This window comes from Plasmodium fragile (assembly GCF_000956335.1).
Source record: "Plasmodium fragile strain nilgiri unplaced genomic scaffold supercont1.132, whole genome shotgun sequence".
Taxonomy (NCBI): Eukaryota; Apicomplexa; class Aconoidasida; order Haemosporida; family Plasmodiidae; genus Plasmodium; species Plasmodium fragile.
This window is the reverse complement of record NW_012192712.1, coordinates 7,202-25,289: the sequence shown is the minus strand read 5'-3', so window position 1 is coordinate 25,289 and position 18,088 is coordinate 7,202. Positions and strand designations below refer to the sequence as shown.

General features: G+C 38.6%; 3 protein-coding genes across 3 annotated transcripts; 1 reads left to right on the top strand and 2 right to left on the bottom strand.

The window, feature by feature from the left end:
- Nucleotides 1-492: 492 nt before the first annotated feature.
- Nucleotides 493-2,136, bottom strand: AK88_05435 (GMP synthase (glutamine-hydrolyzing) domain-containing protein; the record flags this gene model as incomplete). Its single annotated transcript, XM_012483037.1, has 1 exon — nt 493-2,136. One exon carries the CDS (start codon nt 2,134-2,136, stop codon nt 493-495), a length of 1,644 nt encoding a protein of 547 aa, XP_012338460.1.
- Nucleotides 2,137-5,289: 3,153 nt separating this feature from the next.
- AK88_05434 (uncharacterized protein) lies at nt 5,290-13,102 on the top strand (the record flags this gene model as incomplete). Its single annotated transcript, XM_012483036.1, has 5 exons — nt 5,290-8,377; nt 8,527-9,285; nt 9,475-9,676; nt 9,898-10,013; nt 10,881-13,102. The coding sequence occupies 5 exons, from the start codon at nt 5,290-5,292 to the stop codon at nt 13,100-13,102; spliced, it is 6,387 nt and encodes a 2,128-aa protein (XP_012338459.1).
- A 1,303-nt stretch (nt 13,103-14,405) lies between these two features.
- Nucleotides 14,406-15,817, bottom strand: AK88_05433 (uncharacterized protein; the record flags this gene model as incomplete). Its single annotated transcript, XM_012483035.1, has 2 exons — nt 14,406-15,418; nt 15,688-15,817. The coding sequence occupies 2 exons, from the start codon at nt 15,815-15,817 to the stop codon at nt 14,406-14,408; spliced, it is 1,143 nt and encodes a 380-aa protein (XP_012338458.1).
- Between the last annotated feature and the right edge of the window lie 2,271 nt (nt 15,818-18,088).

Genomic DNA, 18,088 nt, shown 5'->3' with positions numbered 1-18,088 from the left:
AGGCATAGTTTCGCCGAAGTATGTTACACACACGGGCAGAACAAGCGACGGTGTACATTTTGTACCTGTGCCCACGCGCTGCACTAGGAATACTTACACGAGCGCACCATTTATGACAAAATAGTTGCAAATGCTTTAAAAGCAAGCGTGTGTTAGTTGAGTGGAGGGGAAAAAAAAAAAAAAAAAAGAGGCAGCTGCTTAACCACCTAACGGTGTTGCGTGCATGTAATGCCTTGAAAAAATGAGAAGTTATGACACCTTAACTGTGCATGGGAGAGAACACTACGCATTGAAGTGTTACAATAAAGGTGTCCAACATTTGGGGATAACCCTCCATTGGCGCAAATTAAATCTTTCACGTGTTCGCGTTGCGCAAAATGTGTAGCGGCGGAAAACAAATGGCCGCTAAGACAGGTGAATGCCAATGTGGATAGTTGCTCTAACGAGTCACCTATGCAAGGTGTGTACAGCCCCTACCGCTTCACTAAGCGCTCACTCGAATTCGATCGTCGCAGGGGGCTTGGAGGAAATATCGTAGAGAATCCTGTTAATTCCCTTCACCTCGCTGAGAATACGCGTGGAGATTTTTTCCAAAATGTCATACGGAATTTTATACCAGCTCGCGGTCATGAAGGAAGACGTTTTAACTGCCCTAAGCGAACAGACATAATCATACGATCGCGCATCCCCTCTTACGCCAACAGATTTGGTGGGCAACAAAACAGCAAAGGCTTGACTGATGTCATTGTACAAATTATAAGCTTTTAAATCCTTAATAAAAATGTCGTCGACTTCTCTAAGGATATTCAATTTGTGTTTATCAATTTCTCCAATAACGCGGATGGCCAATCCAGGGCCTGGGAAGGGATGTCTGTTTGTAATTTCCTCTGGCAAATTTAACTCCTTTGATAATTTTTTCACGTCATCTTTGAACAAATATTTAAAAGGTTCAAATAATTTGAATTTTAAATTTTCTGGCAGCCCTCCCACATTATGATGCGTTTTAATCGTGTCAGATAGCTTCTTCGAACATTTGCTTTCGATAATGTCTGGATATAAAGTCCCTTGTAGAAGATACGTTTTTTCAATATCAATATTTATGTTCTTTACTGCCTTTTCAAATTCTTCGATAAATAATTTTCCGATAATTTTCCTCTTTTGTTCCGGATCAGTAACGCCTTTTAAATTTTTTAAAAAAATTTCGGAGGCATCAATTTTGGTTAAGTTCATATCTGGGAATAGGCCTTTTAAAAATGAGTACACTTGTTCGCCTTCATTTTTCCTTAACAATCCATTATCTATGAAAATGCCATAAAATCTTTCTTTGAATATTTTATGTGTAAACGCAGCAGCGACAGTGCTATCGATTCCCCCAGACATGGCAGCAATTACGTAATGGTCATGTGCGTATTTCTTTATATTATTCAACTCAATTTCGTGATATCGAATTGGATCGAATTTTTTTGTGCATTTACAAATGTTGTAAGCAAAATTGTAAAACATCTGGTCTCCATCCACAGACTCGTACACCTCAGGGTGATATTGGACTCCATATATATTATGTTCCTCATTGTACATGGCGCATATTAAGCAATCATCCGTAGAATTTACAAGAAAAAAATTGTCTGGAATTTTTGTCACTTCATCTGTATGGTTCATCCATACAGTACTTTTCTCTGCATTTTTTATGCCATCGAACAGGATACATTTGCTGCCTTTTCCATGTTCGTCCACCAGCTTGTAATTTTTAAATTTTTCTTCATTCTTATTTTTACTTGTTATTATTTGCACATCGGTACATCCATATTCTGAATTTTTTGACTTCTTAACTTCCCCATTCATCTGAACAGCTATTTCTTGCATTCCATAACATATGGCAAAAATGGGGATTTTTTTTTTCAATAAATATTCTAATACTTCTTTCTTCAAGTGAGGCGCATTCTCCTCATTAACTGAATGGGGTCCTCCAGACAAAATGACTCCTTTAATATTTAACTCTTCTATTTCCTTCACGTCAATGCCATAGTCCCTCGTCTCACTAAATATTTTAATGTTATTTAGACGCTTCACGATCAGGTGGAAATACTGCGAACCGAAGTTCAGCACCAGTATCTTGTCGTAGTCACCGCCCTCCATTACTCAAAAAGGAAAAGAAAAGAAAAAAGAAGAAAAAAAGATGCTCGACGGTTCAGCAGGCTGTGACACAGGTCTCACGTACAAGATCAGAAGAAGCAAAGCTAATGTAGAAAATGTACAGATGCCTTGGTTTTTTTTTTCCAGCCCCGCACCCGCAGCGCCAAGAAGATGAATAGCAGGGTATTATCAAACTGTTCAGCTAATCGTTCCCTGAATTAGTACGCGATGTGGGAGGAGGCCGTTTTTTTATTCTCGCTTGGGAAAAAACGAGGGGGCATTATGCAGATTTGCTAAGGCGGGGATATCTAAGGACAAAGAGAGTATACATATATTAGAGGCATATATTTATATATGTACCAGGGTATATATACAAATGTACGTGCTATACATTTGTGCACAATGGTATATATGCTGCGGCCTCTCTTTCGCCGAGCACTCAGGAGCGATGCTTCTTAATTTGCATCTTGCGGGGAGCAATAACTCATTTCGCAAAAAAGAGAAAAAAAAAAAAAAAAAACGAACACATGGAAAAAGGCAATTTTTTTTTTTTTTTTTTCATGAGGTTACAATTACGCAGAGAGGAACGGAACCCATTATTTTTATTAGAACCTCTTCCGCAGGCATGACCATCGTATCGGCTTTTTTCCAGTTTGTGAGCTTAAAATTTTGTTTCCTTAATTCTAAAAAAAAGTATCGCGGGGAATATAAGCTGTGGAGAGAAACCTGATTGTATAGTAATGACTGGATGTGGAGATGTACTCACCTTACCCAGCAAAAAAATGAACCATGTGTGGGGTGCGTCTCAAATGTAAGGGGCGAAGTTCAAATGGATATTTTTATCCATTTCACAATTATGTACACGTGAATGTAAAGAACGAACTTGCTCCTTTTTTTTTTCCCCCCCCTGTTTTGAGCATCTACTATGAATGTAAAAATGTGAATAACCTTTTTAACCACTGGCGTGGATCCTTAAACACACAGCCATTTATCCCAACTGAGAAAAATTTAAACAGACAAAGAGCCAAAAGTAGAATGGCACAAAATGTACACATATGGGAGTTTATTTTCCCCTCGTTGGACTACACCCCATAATTTATTTTTTCAAATGGTGTCTTCTATGCACTCTCTTGGATGTATTTTGCAGGAGATATTTAGAGCTTCGCCAAAGGCGTCTCGCGCGCATATATCTCCAAGCATATAATTTTAGGTAGGCGCTTTACCAAGGTATCTTTTTCTACCGTTTTTGCCTTTATAAAAAAAAAAAACCTTTTTGCTGGCCTGAAGAGGCACATTTTGGGGAAGCGCCCAGACATATGTGCATGTATGTCCAAATGTATAAATACGCGTATACCCATGCATATGCGTGGAGGCTTATACTTCTCCCTGTGTTTGACGCTTGGTGCTGTCTCCCGCGCAACTGTGTACCCCGTTTTCCTCCCCTTGTGAAAAATTAAGCGAAGTACACATAGGAATGGAAAAATAAGACGACACAAAGGCCACGTAAAAACGGAAACGATTTTCTTATTCGTATTAAAAAAATTAGAAACAAAATTGAAGCCAACAAAAAAAAAAAAAAAAATTATAAGCGCTGCTAAATCGGAGGTATATGTACACTCCATGTGCTTATTTTTGTGTGCTATTATTTTTCCCATACAAAGCATTTGTTCCCATTCATCACAAGCAACTATGTTTCATTTTTTTTTTCTCCATTTTTCCCCAATTGAATGGTAGAAAATGTAATGTAAAAAAAAAAAAAAAATGACTTTAACACGGCTCGTTCCTTTTTCTCCAGTGATGGTTGCATATGACAATGTGGTTTGTGGTCATCTACAAAGGCGAATAACACGTAACAGCGCAATGTGCTTATTTTTGTCTGTCTGTGCGTGCGAGGATTATTCTTTACAAATAAAATAAAAGGAAAAAAAAAAAAAAAAAACACATACTATAGGCACATTTAACCCTTTGCGGTGACGTTTACATGTGGACGCTTGCATAATAGAATAAAGCCGCGGCAGTCTAATTTGTGCGCGTCCCATTTTATGTTTCTTCAAAAAAAAAACAAAAAAAAAACAAAAAAAAAGCTTAAAGCGGGAAGAAAGGCAAATTAAAAGTCAAGTTCAATCGCATTTGGGAAAGAACAAAAAATGAGCAAGGCAAGCTAGACGAGTTTTTTAAAAAATGGAAACGTACCCACAATCGGAAGATCGGGGTTCTGCACAAGTACGGAAAAAAAAAAAAAAAAAAAAAAAAATAGGCAGGTACAGCGACGAAGCTGTAAATAAAAAATAAACGCAAAATTGATACAAAAAATATATGTACAAAGAAAGGAAGCAAAAAGATATGACGCTTTTCTCAAAACAACTTAATTTCTTAAAAGCTGCCTCAACTCATATGCTCCTGTACCTATATATGTATTCCAAAGCTCTGTTTTTAATTTCCATGTTGTACGGGTGATTATGAAAATGAAAAAAGCACAACGCCCACCCTTAACCCATTCCTCACGCGTAATTTTGAAATATTGAAAATTCGCACGAGCTGAACAAGTGAGCGCTCTCTTGGTTAGAACAAGGTGCGCGCTTCAGTTTATCATGCCCACAGTGACACGGATGAGGAGGGGACACATGAAGTACATGAATGAGTACATATGCACATATGCATATGAATATATAAAAACACATATTATGTACGTGGGGAAACAACACCCCCTTCCCTGTACCCCCCGTATCTCCTTCTACGTTTGCCACTCCATCAACACTATTAATTAGAGCCTCTCTTGAGCGTTTCCTTTTATGTCCCATCCTCTGAGAGAAGAAAAAGAGAACCGCATTTGGCGTCCTTCCACCACCACCCCCGTTTGTTTCCGTCACAACCGCATAACAACCATCGTCCATTGGGAATGCACAGGAATAGGCAAATATATACATACCTAATTTTATACTTCGCCAACCGTTGGATCCGTTCTTATCCTTTTCAACTTACAACGATGAAATTGTTTTGCTAATTTTTGTCAATAAGGGTTTTTGTACCTTTTTTTTTTTTTTCTTCTTCTTCTTTTTTTTTTTTTTTTTTTTTAATTAGAGAATTTGTTTTTACGTTATCTTATTTTATACTTTTGTTACATTTTCTTTTTTTTTTTCTTTATTTTTTAATTTAATGGATACGGGGAAAATATTTTTGCCTCCCAACATAGCTCTGCCGTGTAAGTTAAAATGGGCTGTAGATAACAACTCCATAGTTAGCTCGAATCAAATAATTGCATTTGTCATTGAGACGGGGCAGGACATCATTGATGCGGAGCGAACCGGAGAATCGCACACGAATGGTCCCCTCATAGGGCAGTGGCTCACAGAGGAAGGCTCTTCTTCCGAGCGGAGGAATTTCCATTTGGAAAACGGCGAAACGGAAGTTACACCTTATGTAAAATTAAAAAATGGAGAAGACGGAGGGGCAACTCTCTTGGCCAGTCAAAATGGTAACACCTGCGAAAATACTCTCACAAATGTGTGTGAAGAAAAATGTAGCAGTTTAGGAGATCATTACAAAGAGAATCTTCTAAGAAGAGACGCGACAGATGGGGTAGACAAGGGTGTAATGGATGATGTGGCTAACCAAGGTACAATTTCAAATAGGGACACAAAGACAGTCGTACGGTATAACCTCGACTCAGGAAATAATTATTCGGAAGACAAAAGAAACGAATCAACAAATGAAAAGAATAACTTCATTAATTTAATTCTAAACAATAAAAAGAATTGTGACATAAAGAAAAACAGCTATGTCACCTTACGAAGTAACAATCATGGCAGAATCCGTATATTAAAACAGAACCCAAATTTTGAAACAGACGAGTACATCCACATTAATAGCCCCAATGAATTGTTATGCGAAATTAATGATGAAAGGTGCAAGCACGAAGTTATTTTCTCGGGGCTATGTACCAACTGCTTCTTAAGCCAAGAAGAGATTAACAAAAATAGAAAAGAGCAGAATTTTTTTGTGTCTCCTGGGTTTTTAACCAATGAAAAGGAGCTGTATATAAACACAGATAAGGTGATCGATTTGGAGAAGGAACGAATTAGCAATATCATTAAGAATAGAAAATTGTGTCTCGTTCTCGACCTGGACAACACCTTACTGCATGCGTCTTTTTTTGTTATTTCCATTAATATAAACAGCGATGTGATAAACATAACCACGGACATTGACGAGGAGTTGGAGGGTGAACTGGGGTGCGCGGAGGGTAGTAGGACGGGTGGTGGCGGTGTAGAGCAGCCCGGCGACCATTATATTAGCGAAAATGGCGACCCTCTAGGCACCGCCCCACGTGTAACCGATTTTCCGTTTGAGGAAAACTGCGACTCGTTGGAGGGAGGCGCGACGAACAGCAAGAAGGAGGACAACGTGGAGGTGGAGGATGACGCGGGCGGGCTCGGCGTCCAGGAGCTCGATGCAGCTGGCGGTGTAGGTGGAGAGGGGCGACTCCCGGCCCATGGTAATAATAATGGCGATAATAATGGCGATAATAATGGCGATGGTAATGGCAACGATAATAGTGATGACGGCGCGCTGTGCCCCGAAATGAACCAAGAAGAAATGTACTCCATTTTCTGCCAAAAACAAAACAACGGAATGGATCACATGAACAAATATCAGGACATAAAATCAAGTTATGAAAGTTACTGCGATTTTTTGGCCAAAATGAATACCATAAATTTGTTAAAACATAATGGAAAATTTATACATTATGAAAATTTGAAGGACAAAAATATAAAAAAAAAAATTCATAAATTGGAAAATTCTGTCCTCAAAACAAATGTGAAACATCACAAAGGGTCATATACAATTTATTACAAATTAAGACCTGGAGTTATTCAATTTTTACAAGACATGAATAGAAAATATGAAATATATTTGTACACTATGGGGACATTGGAGCATGCGAAATCTTGCTTGTTATTGTTGGATCCTCTGAAGAAATTTTTTGGTAATAGAGTTTTCTCGAGGAAAGACAGTGTCAATGGGTTGAAACACTTGAACCGCATATTACCCACATATCGCAGTGTCTCCCTCTGCATTGATGATAGTGATTACATGTGGAAGGAAAGCAGCTCCTGCATTAAAGTACATGGGTACAACTACTTCCCTGAGATTAACTTTTTGGAGGATATAAAAAGGAAGCCCTACTTTTTAACCAAGTTTTTTGCTATGGCACAGTCATACTTGAATTTCTCTTCCAACCTCTACGGATTTATTAATTTTAAATGCAATGAATATGAAAGGATGAGAATTCATCGTTTTAAAAGCGTACTGTACAATGAGTGCGCCAGTTGGGGCGTTCCTTGCAACGGCCCCGTACCACTGGATGATGCGTACTGCACTCTCGATCAGGGTTGCGAAGGGGGTCCATTGGGGGGAGCCCATGGAGTCGCCCCTACAACATCGCATGGTGACACATCTGAAGTCGGTGAATACAATTTCGAGGAGGACGGCACCTCAGTGAAGGAAGATGGGAACGACAGGGATGACGCGTCAGGTGTACGAAGCGGCAATCCCCCTAGCGTAAACGGCGAAAATGGCGCAAATGGCGAAAATGGCGAAAATGGCGGAAACGGCGAAAGCAGCAATGATGAGCAATTGGACGAGTCCTTCGAAGACAGCTTCATCGATTTAGACAAAGAGTTCGAAACGGACAGTGAAGAGGGTGAAGTCAGCATGATGGATCCCAAGGTGGACAACAGCTCATGTGATTTAAATGCACAAAACGGTTTGGAATTTCTTGAGGACACACACGATTATCATCCCAAGGGGAAAGAAGCATCTCTGCAGCACTGTAGTGGAGAGCACCTCGAAAGTACTTTCAACATAGGAAAGCAAAATGGACTTGTTAAAAGTGACCATGTTTCGAATTTTTATCCAAATGATGGTACGCATGACCGTATGAACAACCCCAATTTGTTCTACATGGAAAACCCGACTGAGTCAAATGTAAATAAAAACTTCTGTCCACAGAGTGATAATAATTTTTTTGTGAATGCAGAAGGTTTTAAAGGAACACTTCCCACCAGCAGTGCCCCCCTGAATGATACAAGTTGTACGCCTCATTTGTACCAATCGGGAGTTGAGCAGTTTGCTGAAGAGGAGGATAACGAGATGGATGCGCAGTTTCAACACCCCAACGAGTGTGAAGATAAAATGAATAGAACAAATAACCACATCAACAGCTATATCAATATGAGCATAAGTATTAACAAACAAATTGATAAAAAAAAAAATAAAAAAAAAAAAAAAAAAACACAAATGGGGAAATGGCTAGTAGCAACGTGAAGCACCTTCCTCGAAGTGATGGAGAATATTCTCCGAACCAATTTGATCATCACGCTCTTCACGTAGGGACATCCCAACGGTTCATTCCGTTTGAGGACGAAATTATTTACAAGTTCATTTCAGAGAAGAACTTTAGAAAGTACGATAACTATGTGGTGGCGTTCCTGCGCAGTTATTTCCAAAGGGGGAGGCTGCCCCGGGGGGGTGAAGCGGAAGAGGAGGGGTTCTCCGATGGGGATGTCAATGAGGATCCTAACGTTGGTGCTGAGGTAGATGGTGAGGTGGATGAGGAGGTAGATGCTGACGTGGGTGAAGATGAGGACGGCCCCGTGGAAATTAAAATGGAAAGGGACGGTCAACTCAGCGGGGAGTCCTCCACACAAGACAACGTAAAGAGGGTAGAAAAAAGAATAAAAAAAACCAAAGTAAAAAAGCTAATTAATTTTGGTAATTTAAGGAAAAGGAAAAACAGCAACCTTAGAACACTCAACAACAGTGATAACCCAGGTCATCCTCCTGCACCGACTCGAAGGGAGAACGATCAAAGCAGTGGCAAGAACGGAGCATCAAATCAAAATGAATACTACGAAAGCTTTTGTATACCTAAAAATTTCAACGAAGGAAATTTTAAAGACAATGATAAACAGCTATATTATTTAACAGCCATATTGGACGAAATACATTACATTTTTTACGAACTTTTTGAGCATTTTAAAATACATAAAACGAATGAAACGAATCAAGAGGATCAAATATACAATTACTTTTTGCGTTATCCGATAGTTAGGACCATTTTGATTGAATTCCGAAGGCATGTTTTGAAGGGTACGTGCGAATATGTTAAAGTGGGGTTCCTTCACATGGGTGTCTCACTTTGCCATCAACGTGGCATTCACAGCGTCGAACTTGTCCATGCGTTTGTACGCACACATATGCATGCATATGTATATATGCGTAATCACGGTTTTGTGAATGTCCCTTCATTTTTTTTTTTTTCCCCCCCTCACCACACAGACTGCACCTTCAACGTTTCGCAACTGTCCGATGAAGTACGCAGGAGCGATTTTATGGATCACATTTTGAAGTTAGGCGGAAGCATAAACAATGAAAACTACACGCACATTTTAACAGTAAACAATTTCATAAAAAATGAGAATTGGGAAGACGCCAAGGTTACAAATCTGATGTGGATTGAACGAGCCTTGTACACATGGACGTAAGAGAATCGTTTTAAATGAATTACTTCATTAACTTCCGATAAGGAAAAACGCATATGTGCATATACATATAGGGGCGGGTGATGGTAGTGTTGTAATGCCTGTATTCCTTCCCCCCCTTTTTTTCCCTTACGCTTCTATTTGACTGCCTCGTTAGCAAATTTTTTTTTTTATGTCAATGTGCCTCCTTCTTACTTATGTTCTTCCCCCCCCCTTGCAGGAAAGTCGACACGAAGCATTACGACATGAGCTCGTGGGAAAAAACGCACAGGAACTTCTGGGACGTTATTGAATATGAAGAAAAAAGAGAAATGAAGTGTGTCGATGTGAGTTCATGTGAGTCCATGTGAGTCCATGTGCATTGAGGAGATGCGAAATGAAAGAATTACTTCCTGCCTGTTTGGCTATCGAAGCACATTTGTGCCTCCACCAACCCCTTGCCCCTTTTAAAGCATTGGGGCAGTTTGCGCGACGTGATTTGTTTTCGCCATCGTGTCATCAGCTCTACACGTCGCTCTTTTTTTCTTTTTTCTTTTTTAACACACGCACGATATACACTCGTGTGAGTACGCATTTAACGTGGGTGTAAGTATGCCCACAATTTGTATGTATGCACGGTGCGGGTACTCCACATACACTTTATTAAAACAAAAGGTTATTAGGAAGAATAATCATTTTTTTTTTTTTTTTTTTTTGTCATGGCTGCGAAGCGAGAATGCCTGTGGTGTACGCATATTCACGCCCCTTTGTTTGCCTCATCTCACTTGTCATTTTTTTTTTTTTTTTTGCCATTTTTTTATGTGTTCCTATTTATCGTTTTCCTGAGGCATTACCACTGGCCTGCATACAAGCCCAGTTGCTGAGCACAGGATTTATGTGAGCCCTGCACATGCAGTTTGCGAACGCAGGCTTATAGTACCAGCAAAACTTTCTCAACTCCCCCACCCAACACCGTATGATGATTTGAAAACATACTGCACAAAAAAGAAAAAAAATAAATAAATTTCCCCACTCCTTGTATGGGTCATGTAACCAGTTGGGAAAACACCCCAATTTATAGCATGGAGCAGGAAGGAGAAACAAAATGCACACATGGAAAGGAAGCGGCAAACAACAGACAAAGAAGCGACAATCGAACTGCGTAAATTGAAACAGCGCCCACACAACCATGCTGACGTCGTCCAACCGTCCAGCGTTGTGCAGGCAATTTTCTCCTTAAGGGACAACGAGGCACAAGTATGAAATTTAGCCCCATAAGGAAAAAGGTGAACTCCTCACTGATCGTGAGCAAAAGAATCCCTTCGTATTTAAAAAAGGAAAAAATTAATTTAAGCAAAAATAATGGCAATTTTGACAAAAAAAATGTCAAATATAATCAAGTACCACAATTTGTTCAGGCAATAATAAAATTTACAAAAAAAAATAAACTCCTACAAGAGGAAGATAACAGTGTAATAAGTAAAAACAAACTCATTTTTTTAAATAATTTGTTGAGTGAAATTCAAAAAAATAAAACAATTTTAACAGCATCTTCCATACATGACATATATCGTTGTCTGTACAAACTCAATTATTTAAAAATAGACGTCATATGTACATTGTTTAGTATACTCATAAATAACACAATAAATTTTTCCAAAATAAGTGGCTATGTTAATTGCGATTTTAAGGAACTGATAAACATTACAAAATTTTTACACCACTTTCAGAAATTATGTAATTCAAATATTCAGGCTATTATACAAGACAGCCATGACAGTGTTGGTAACCTGCGAATTGTGCACAGGTACTTGAGGGATCATGGGAACAAAACTGGCCCCTCCCTTGGCGGTTCATATAATGGTGCACAAATATACACACACGTATATAACTACATTGCAAAATATGATAGGGTTGATAATGTAGATATTCTTTTATATTCCCTCATAAAGGGGAAACGAAATAATGTTGTTACAGGGGGGGAAGTGACGACTGGTGGGTGCACTCGTCTTGGGGAGGGACCTTTCTTAAATAACCCCAGCGGGGCTTCCCATAAAGAATGCTCCCTGAGGGGCTGCACAAATGATGAAGTTGGATATTTGTCCTCGAATGGGGCGAACCCAAATGAGGGCAGCAGCATAACGGACGAGGCGGCGCAGCAGGAAAATCACCACAGCTTGACCAACACGGAAGAGGCGAAGAAGACGCTGCTAGTGGACTACATAAACTCGTTTTACAAACTAAACGATATGTTCACCTTCCTTCTAAATAAAGTGTTAACATATTTCAACGAACACGCACAGAGCTTTAATTTGTACCATTTAAAGCTGCTGTTTTTCTTTTTGGGGAAGTTTCAAATGTTTGACGCACACTTGATGGAAAAAATCACCAACAGGATTATAGAAGAAATTGAAACGATAAAAACAAATCCGAAGCTTCTACACGACGATACCTCCATAGAGGAAAGGAAAATGCATAACTATGCAAAAAACAGAATTAAAAAACTCAGAAAAAAATATGTCAACACATTTATTAAAATAGACTCGAAGGAATTCCTAACCCTTCCATACACAATCGGTCTGTCCATGAATACATACTTTAATAACTACCTAATTGAATATGTAAATATTTATATACTTAGTTTAATTAACTCCAGAGTGAACTGCGACATGGTAAGTTTTACCTACTGCCTCGTAGGGTATAAGTACATTATGGTGCACTTTTTTATTTTGTACAATATATATCTGTTTAAAGAAAAATGTATGAAGAATTCAAAACTGTTGGAGAAATATAGCGTCTTTTTGCGACGACTGGGTAAGGATGTCGCTCTTTCTGGAACTGGCCACTTCGGGCGCACGCACGCTGCAGGGCAAAGTGAAGAAGAAAAGAACGATTTCCTCCTTCGCAACAGTAATATGAACCAGGATGAACCTACAGAAAATATGTTCAGCAGGGAAGGAGAATTGACCAATCATGGTGCCGACCTTAAAATGTGTAAAGGTTCAAACGAAGAAAAAAACTGCATAGAAACTTTTTCCTGTACCCAACCAGACCACATTGGTGAGAGAGACAAAATACAGTGGCACACAAACCCCGAGCAAACTTTCAACATGCTCCTAGGCGAGTTCCAAATGAAAGTAGAAAATATCTTCCTAATAAACTTGGACAAACATTCCATGCAACAATCTTATAATAGCGCACAGCTGCGGAAATTTTATTTACACTACAAAAAATTATTCGAAAAGGTATTCAATTATGCCATTTTTCTACTAAGCAAATATGAACCTGAGGAAATGTTGCGCATTTACAAAAATTTGAAAGCCCAGGCGCTGAACGACCAGGTCGTGAACCAGCTGTACGTGGAAGTACTCTATGAGAAAGTTATTTTTAATTCGGGAAATGAAAAAAAAGTTTCAAGTTTGTTACGGTGCGTTTGCGGTGAATAAGGGAAGGGGGGGGGGAAAAAAAAAAAAAAAAGAGAGCCAGCAAAATGAGGCAGAAAGATGGGCCAGAAAAATGGACCACAGAAATGGGCCAGAAAAACGGGACAGCAAAATAGCAGCGAAACGTGGAAACAAGGGAATGTTCCTTAAAAAAAAAAAAAAACGCGGGTTAAAAATTGTCATCGGCAACACATGCATTCAGAGATTGGCTTCTGCTCATCAGTGAGTAGGTAAAGCATACACATAAATGTATGCAATTGCGCGCGCGAGGGGGGGTAAGTAACACACATACGTACACATGTATATACATGCATATATATGTACATATAATCGCGTACATATGTGTGCTTGGCCGCGAAAGGAGTAGAGAGGTGGGGCTCCACAGAGAAAACAACTTCAACGTGGTGCAAGACAATTCCACGGAGATAGAAATATAAGTGAATAGAAAACATCAACAAAGAATGAGCAGTAACGATTGCAGTGTAAGTCAGTACATGCAGGACGGGCGGAAGGTGCAATCGCACGCTGCCTCAAGGCATCGCTTGTACGTGTGCTCACGCACGTGCAGACGGCATGAAGGGGAATAAAATTCCAATGAACATTTTTTTTTTTTCACAACAAGACACTGTAAAAAAAGTAAATGAATTTGTATCTCACGAAATGGGATTTTTAGGTATTCAAACGCGGCTTTATTCGAATGCCGGCAGGCACGCGTCCGCCATGTGTTCATATAAGTGCGTACTTATGTACGTATGTATATGTATGTATGTGTTCTCCTTTACACACATTTGTACATACGCTCGTGTGCATCTGTAGACGGGCGGGGAACATCACTCATATCGCTCACAACGCGCTGATCGCGCACTACGCACGACAACATCATATGTACCCATCACGCATGTTCGTCATTACGAATTCAAAAAAAACGGGGGCGGCACCTCCACTCCGCGCGCAGGTATTGTTCAAACCGTTAAACGATGCACATATATATGCATATAAATGTATTCACCGATAGTCCTCTTTAAGCGCCATAACAAATTCAACAAAAAGGGGGCAACAATTTGCAGGCGAAATGCAGGCCACGGATCTATATGCCTCATATATGCTCCTGAATGTGCCTGCGTAAATATACGTGTTGCTGGGATAAGGGGAAACGGAAGCGAACGCACACACGCACCCTTCCAAATGTGCGTCCTCCGTTTACTCCTTACTCATGCAGCGATTCCCTTACCTCCTGCGCTTGCTATTTTTTTTTTTTTTCGGGGTCTGTCCTTCCCCCCATGCTACACCCAAACAGTACGAAAAATTAATCAAAGCTATGGGATGAAATTTTAAACATGTCTCCTCCTATATGCTCATTAAAGCGCAACTTGTAAATGATGCCATTGGAGCAAATAACGATAATGCAATTTTGGTCATTTACAAAGGCACAAATGGATGAAATTTTCTTCCCAGGGATTCTGTACGTGGCAAAACTCCATTCGCTATTTAAGTAGGGATGACATGGTAACAAACATTTGAAATTTGATTTTTTATTTTTACTCTCTTTTTCATAATTCAGTAAAGCTGGTGGCGATAAATTTTTGCCCTTACATATAATATCCACTTTTCGTAAAGGTCTTTTTTTTTTGTATATAGAAAATACATGTACTGTATTTGTACTTGACGTTAAGCATAGCCAATTGTTATCTTCACTAATATTTAGGGAGAGAATTTTGGCATTTTTTGTACCCCTTCTGAATTCATTTAGTAGAGTTCCATCAAATGTATTAAACAGTCTGATGATGGTCCCCTTAGTGGATGCAGTGACCAATAATTTTCCATCATTGCTTAAGTTAATACATGCTACTGAATTGTCATGGGCATATATACTCAAATTTGTTTTAAAATTTATATAAGGCAATTCTTCATGAATATTTTCACTGGAATTTATCTCGAAGATATGTATATTCACGCGACCCTTTATGGGGGATAAATATGCTATAATAATATTCTTATCAATATTGGACAAGCAACATAAACCTGAGACATTTTTTGCTGTGTTTAATGTTTCTAATAAAATAATATCTTTAAGTCTGTATATACATAACTTATATTCTAAAATGACTACGATGATTTCTCTTAGTAATCTTACTCCAATGATGTTGGAAGAAAATGTTAATTTTGCTATTTCTCTCATTTGCCTATCATCCCATATGATTAAAACGTTTTTGGCCCATTTTCCTTTCTTATCATTTTTGTTCCCTGTGATGGCTAGGATGTTGCATCGGTATAGCATCTCAGCTAAGTACAGTCCATTCTTATTCCGGTCGGTTAAATCTGCAGGATGGGGAAAAAAAAAAAAAAAAAAAAAAAAAAAAAAAAAAAATTCAGTGGAGAGGGTATCATGCACACGGGTTTTACCCATATGAAACGGGGTCCCCCTGACTTCCACATACACAAGGTAAAATTATTCCTAATCATGCGCTCATTCCACATTACGCGCACACGTAAGTAAGCATATGTGTACTACACTCTTCTGCGCACTTGTGCGGATTCTACGAAATAGGGTGGGGGGTGGGGGAGAAAAGGGGTGCCCCAAAACTTACCTCTACTATACGTCTGAGTAAACGGATCTGTGTTGTAAATCTTAAAACCCTTCTCATTGGCCATACACAGGCAACCATAGTCCTGATTAAAAGCTATATATCTATTATTATCTAGTCTCAGCGACACCATTTTTGCTCTTTTCTTTTCTTTTTTTTTTTTTTTCAAAAAAATTGAACAGTCATGAAGGGAACAATAGAACGTGCGCGTGGTGACATGCCAGTGGCATCTAGTGGCCAAAAATTAACCTACGCGTACATGCATCTAACAACAGGTAGGCGTACAGGGTTAGGTGTAACACTGTGTCGTCCCGTGTGGATGGCGACCTACAATGGGCAGCATTCAATTCACGTACAGGTCAATACGTGCAAAAGCCAGCATGCAGGAAACGTTTATGCGCGCAAATACATATGTGGCACATAAAAGTAACACCAAGTATCGACAGAGGATGACGAAGGGAAAAGCCTAAAGCCAAATGTTTATGAAGCATACATTACTTTTTCACAGTGCCTCTCTGTTCTTATTTCAAATAAAGAAGAAAAAAAAAAAAAAAATTCGTTGCTTATATTCTCATCTACATTATTTAAAAATTTCTCCTCCAAAAAAAGTATTAGAAGAAAGAACATATATATATGTAACAATCTTATCAATCACAAATGGTAAATAATGAAAAGGAAAAAAAAAAAAAAAAAATTGTGATTTTACAAAAAATGGGCCACTAAAACAATTTTCGAAACTTCTAGGGTGCAAGTCCGCCTCTCTCTCGATCGGTCAAAAATGTACAAATAAAAATATGTATAAATGTATATAATTTGCGCAAAAAAATTAAAAACTATAGTGCAAAAAAGGGTTAAAAAATAAAAGTTGTAAAATTTGCATTTTAAAAAAGATGTAAAAAAACTGCACAAAAAATGTATACAATGTTGCGCTAAAAAAAAAAAATAAAATAAATTAAATAAAATGCAGTTCAAAAAAAATGTAAGAAATTTGTACGCTTTTATTTATGCATATGTTGCATGTGATTTGTACGCAACCCGTATTAGGGCGATGGGCGGCACGGAGTCGACGCACTCTGCGCAATCGGCACCGAGGGAGGGGTATGCCATGAGAATAATATTGTATTACTTGCGCACTAAAATGGGAATCGCGGCGTGGCGGGCCATTGGGCAAGTATTATTTTTATATATATGTTATAAAAATTGTGCTTGGTCTGAAAAATAGGGTTGCTACGCGGGCGGAAAAATGGAAAGAAAACCCAAGAAAAAAGAGCACTGGGAGGAGAGGAAAATGCTAATAAAAATTACAAGAAAAAAGCATAAAAAAACGCAAAGGAGAAAAAAAATAAAAATGTGAGAGATCCAAATGTTGGCACAGGATAAGTAAAAGCGGCGAAAAATGCCACATTTTAATGTTCAATTAATAATTCACCAAAAAAGCGCCTTTTTGTAGCGTCAAAAAAAAAAAAAAAAAAAAAAAAAGGCGTAAAGAGGGAATAATATGTGGTGTGCAATCCGTTATAAGCTAATAAGTACACTTATTTACGCAAAAGGTAGAAGTATATTTTTCTTTTTTTTTTTTTTACTCCTTGTATGGGCTGCGTGCCATTTCCTTTTGTGATGTGTCGTGATATGACAAACGTAAGCTCCAGCCCTTACAACAGTTGTTCTCCGCCACTTTCACGAGAGTAACCGTGTATGCTTATGTCAGCATAAGTGTTCGTACGTTACCTACCTATGTGTATACCTTTGCATACACATTTTTGCGCACATATAAAAGTAGGGCGATGCTGTATAGTTGGCGGAGCAACCAACCCAGTATGCATTTTGCCGAGACAATTATTTTTTTTTCCATGAAGGGAAAAATAATTTATAATACAGGTACCCATTTGACCATTAATTAAAAACGTTTGTGTAATATACAAAATGCAAAAAAGTGTATGATGATATTAAATATGAACGACTGGAGAATCTTTTATGTTTGATTTCGCCACGAATGGTGATGCGGTTTATAACGCACGCAGAGTGTTTAATTGATGTGTATATGCGGAGCTCTATATTTGTCACTCTGTACTTGTGTACCCGTCGTATGGACATTCCTCCTCCTTTTTTTCATTCACCAGAAGACGCATTACAAGGAATACTCTTCTATTTTGTCGCGTCGTCGAGAAATTGAAGGAATTATGAGTAGTATATATTCCCCTTTTTTTTTGAGTTAATTTTTTGGTGTTTTTTTTTTTTTTTTTTCCCTCCTGCCCCCTTGCTTCATCCTTCCGCCCATATATACGCGCTTGTAATGTACAAGTTCCTGTTAGACACTTCTGCACATGATAAATTCGTTTTTTTTTGTGATACACAAATTCGCCAATATGTCCCTTTTCGCAAAACGGTGAAATGTGACACATTT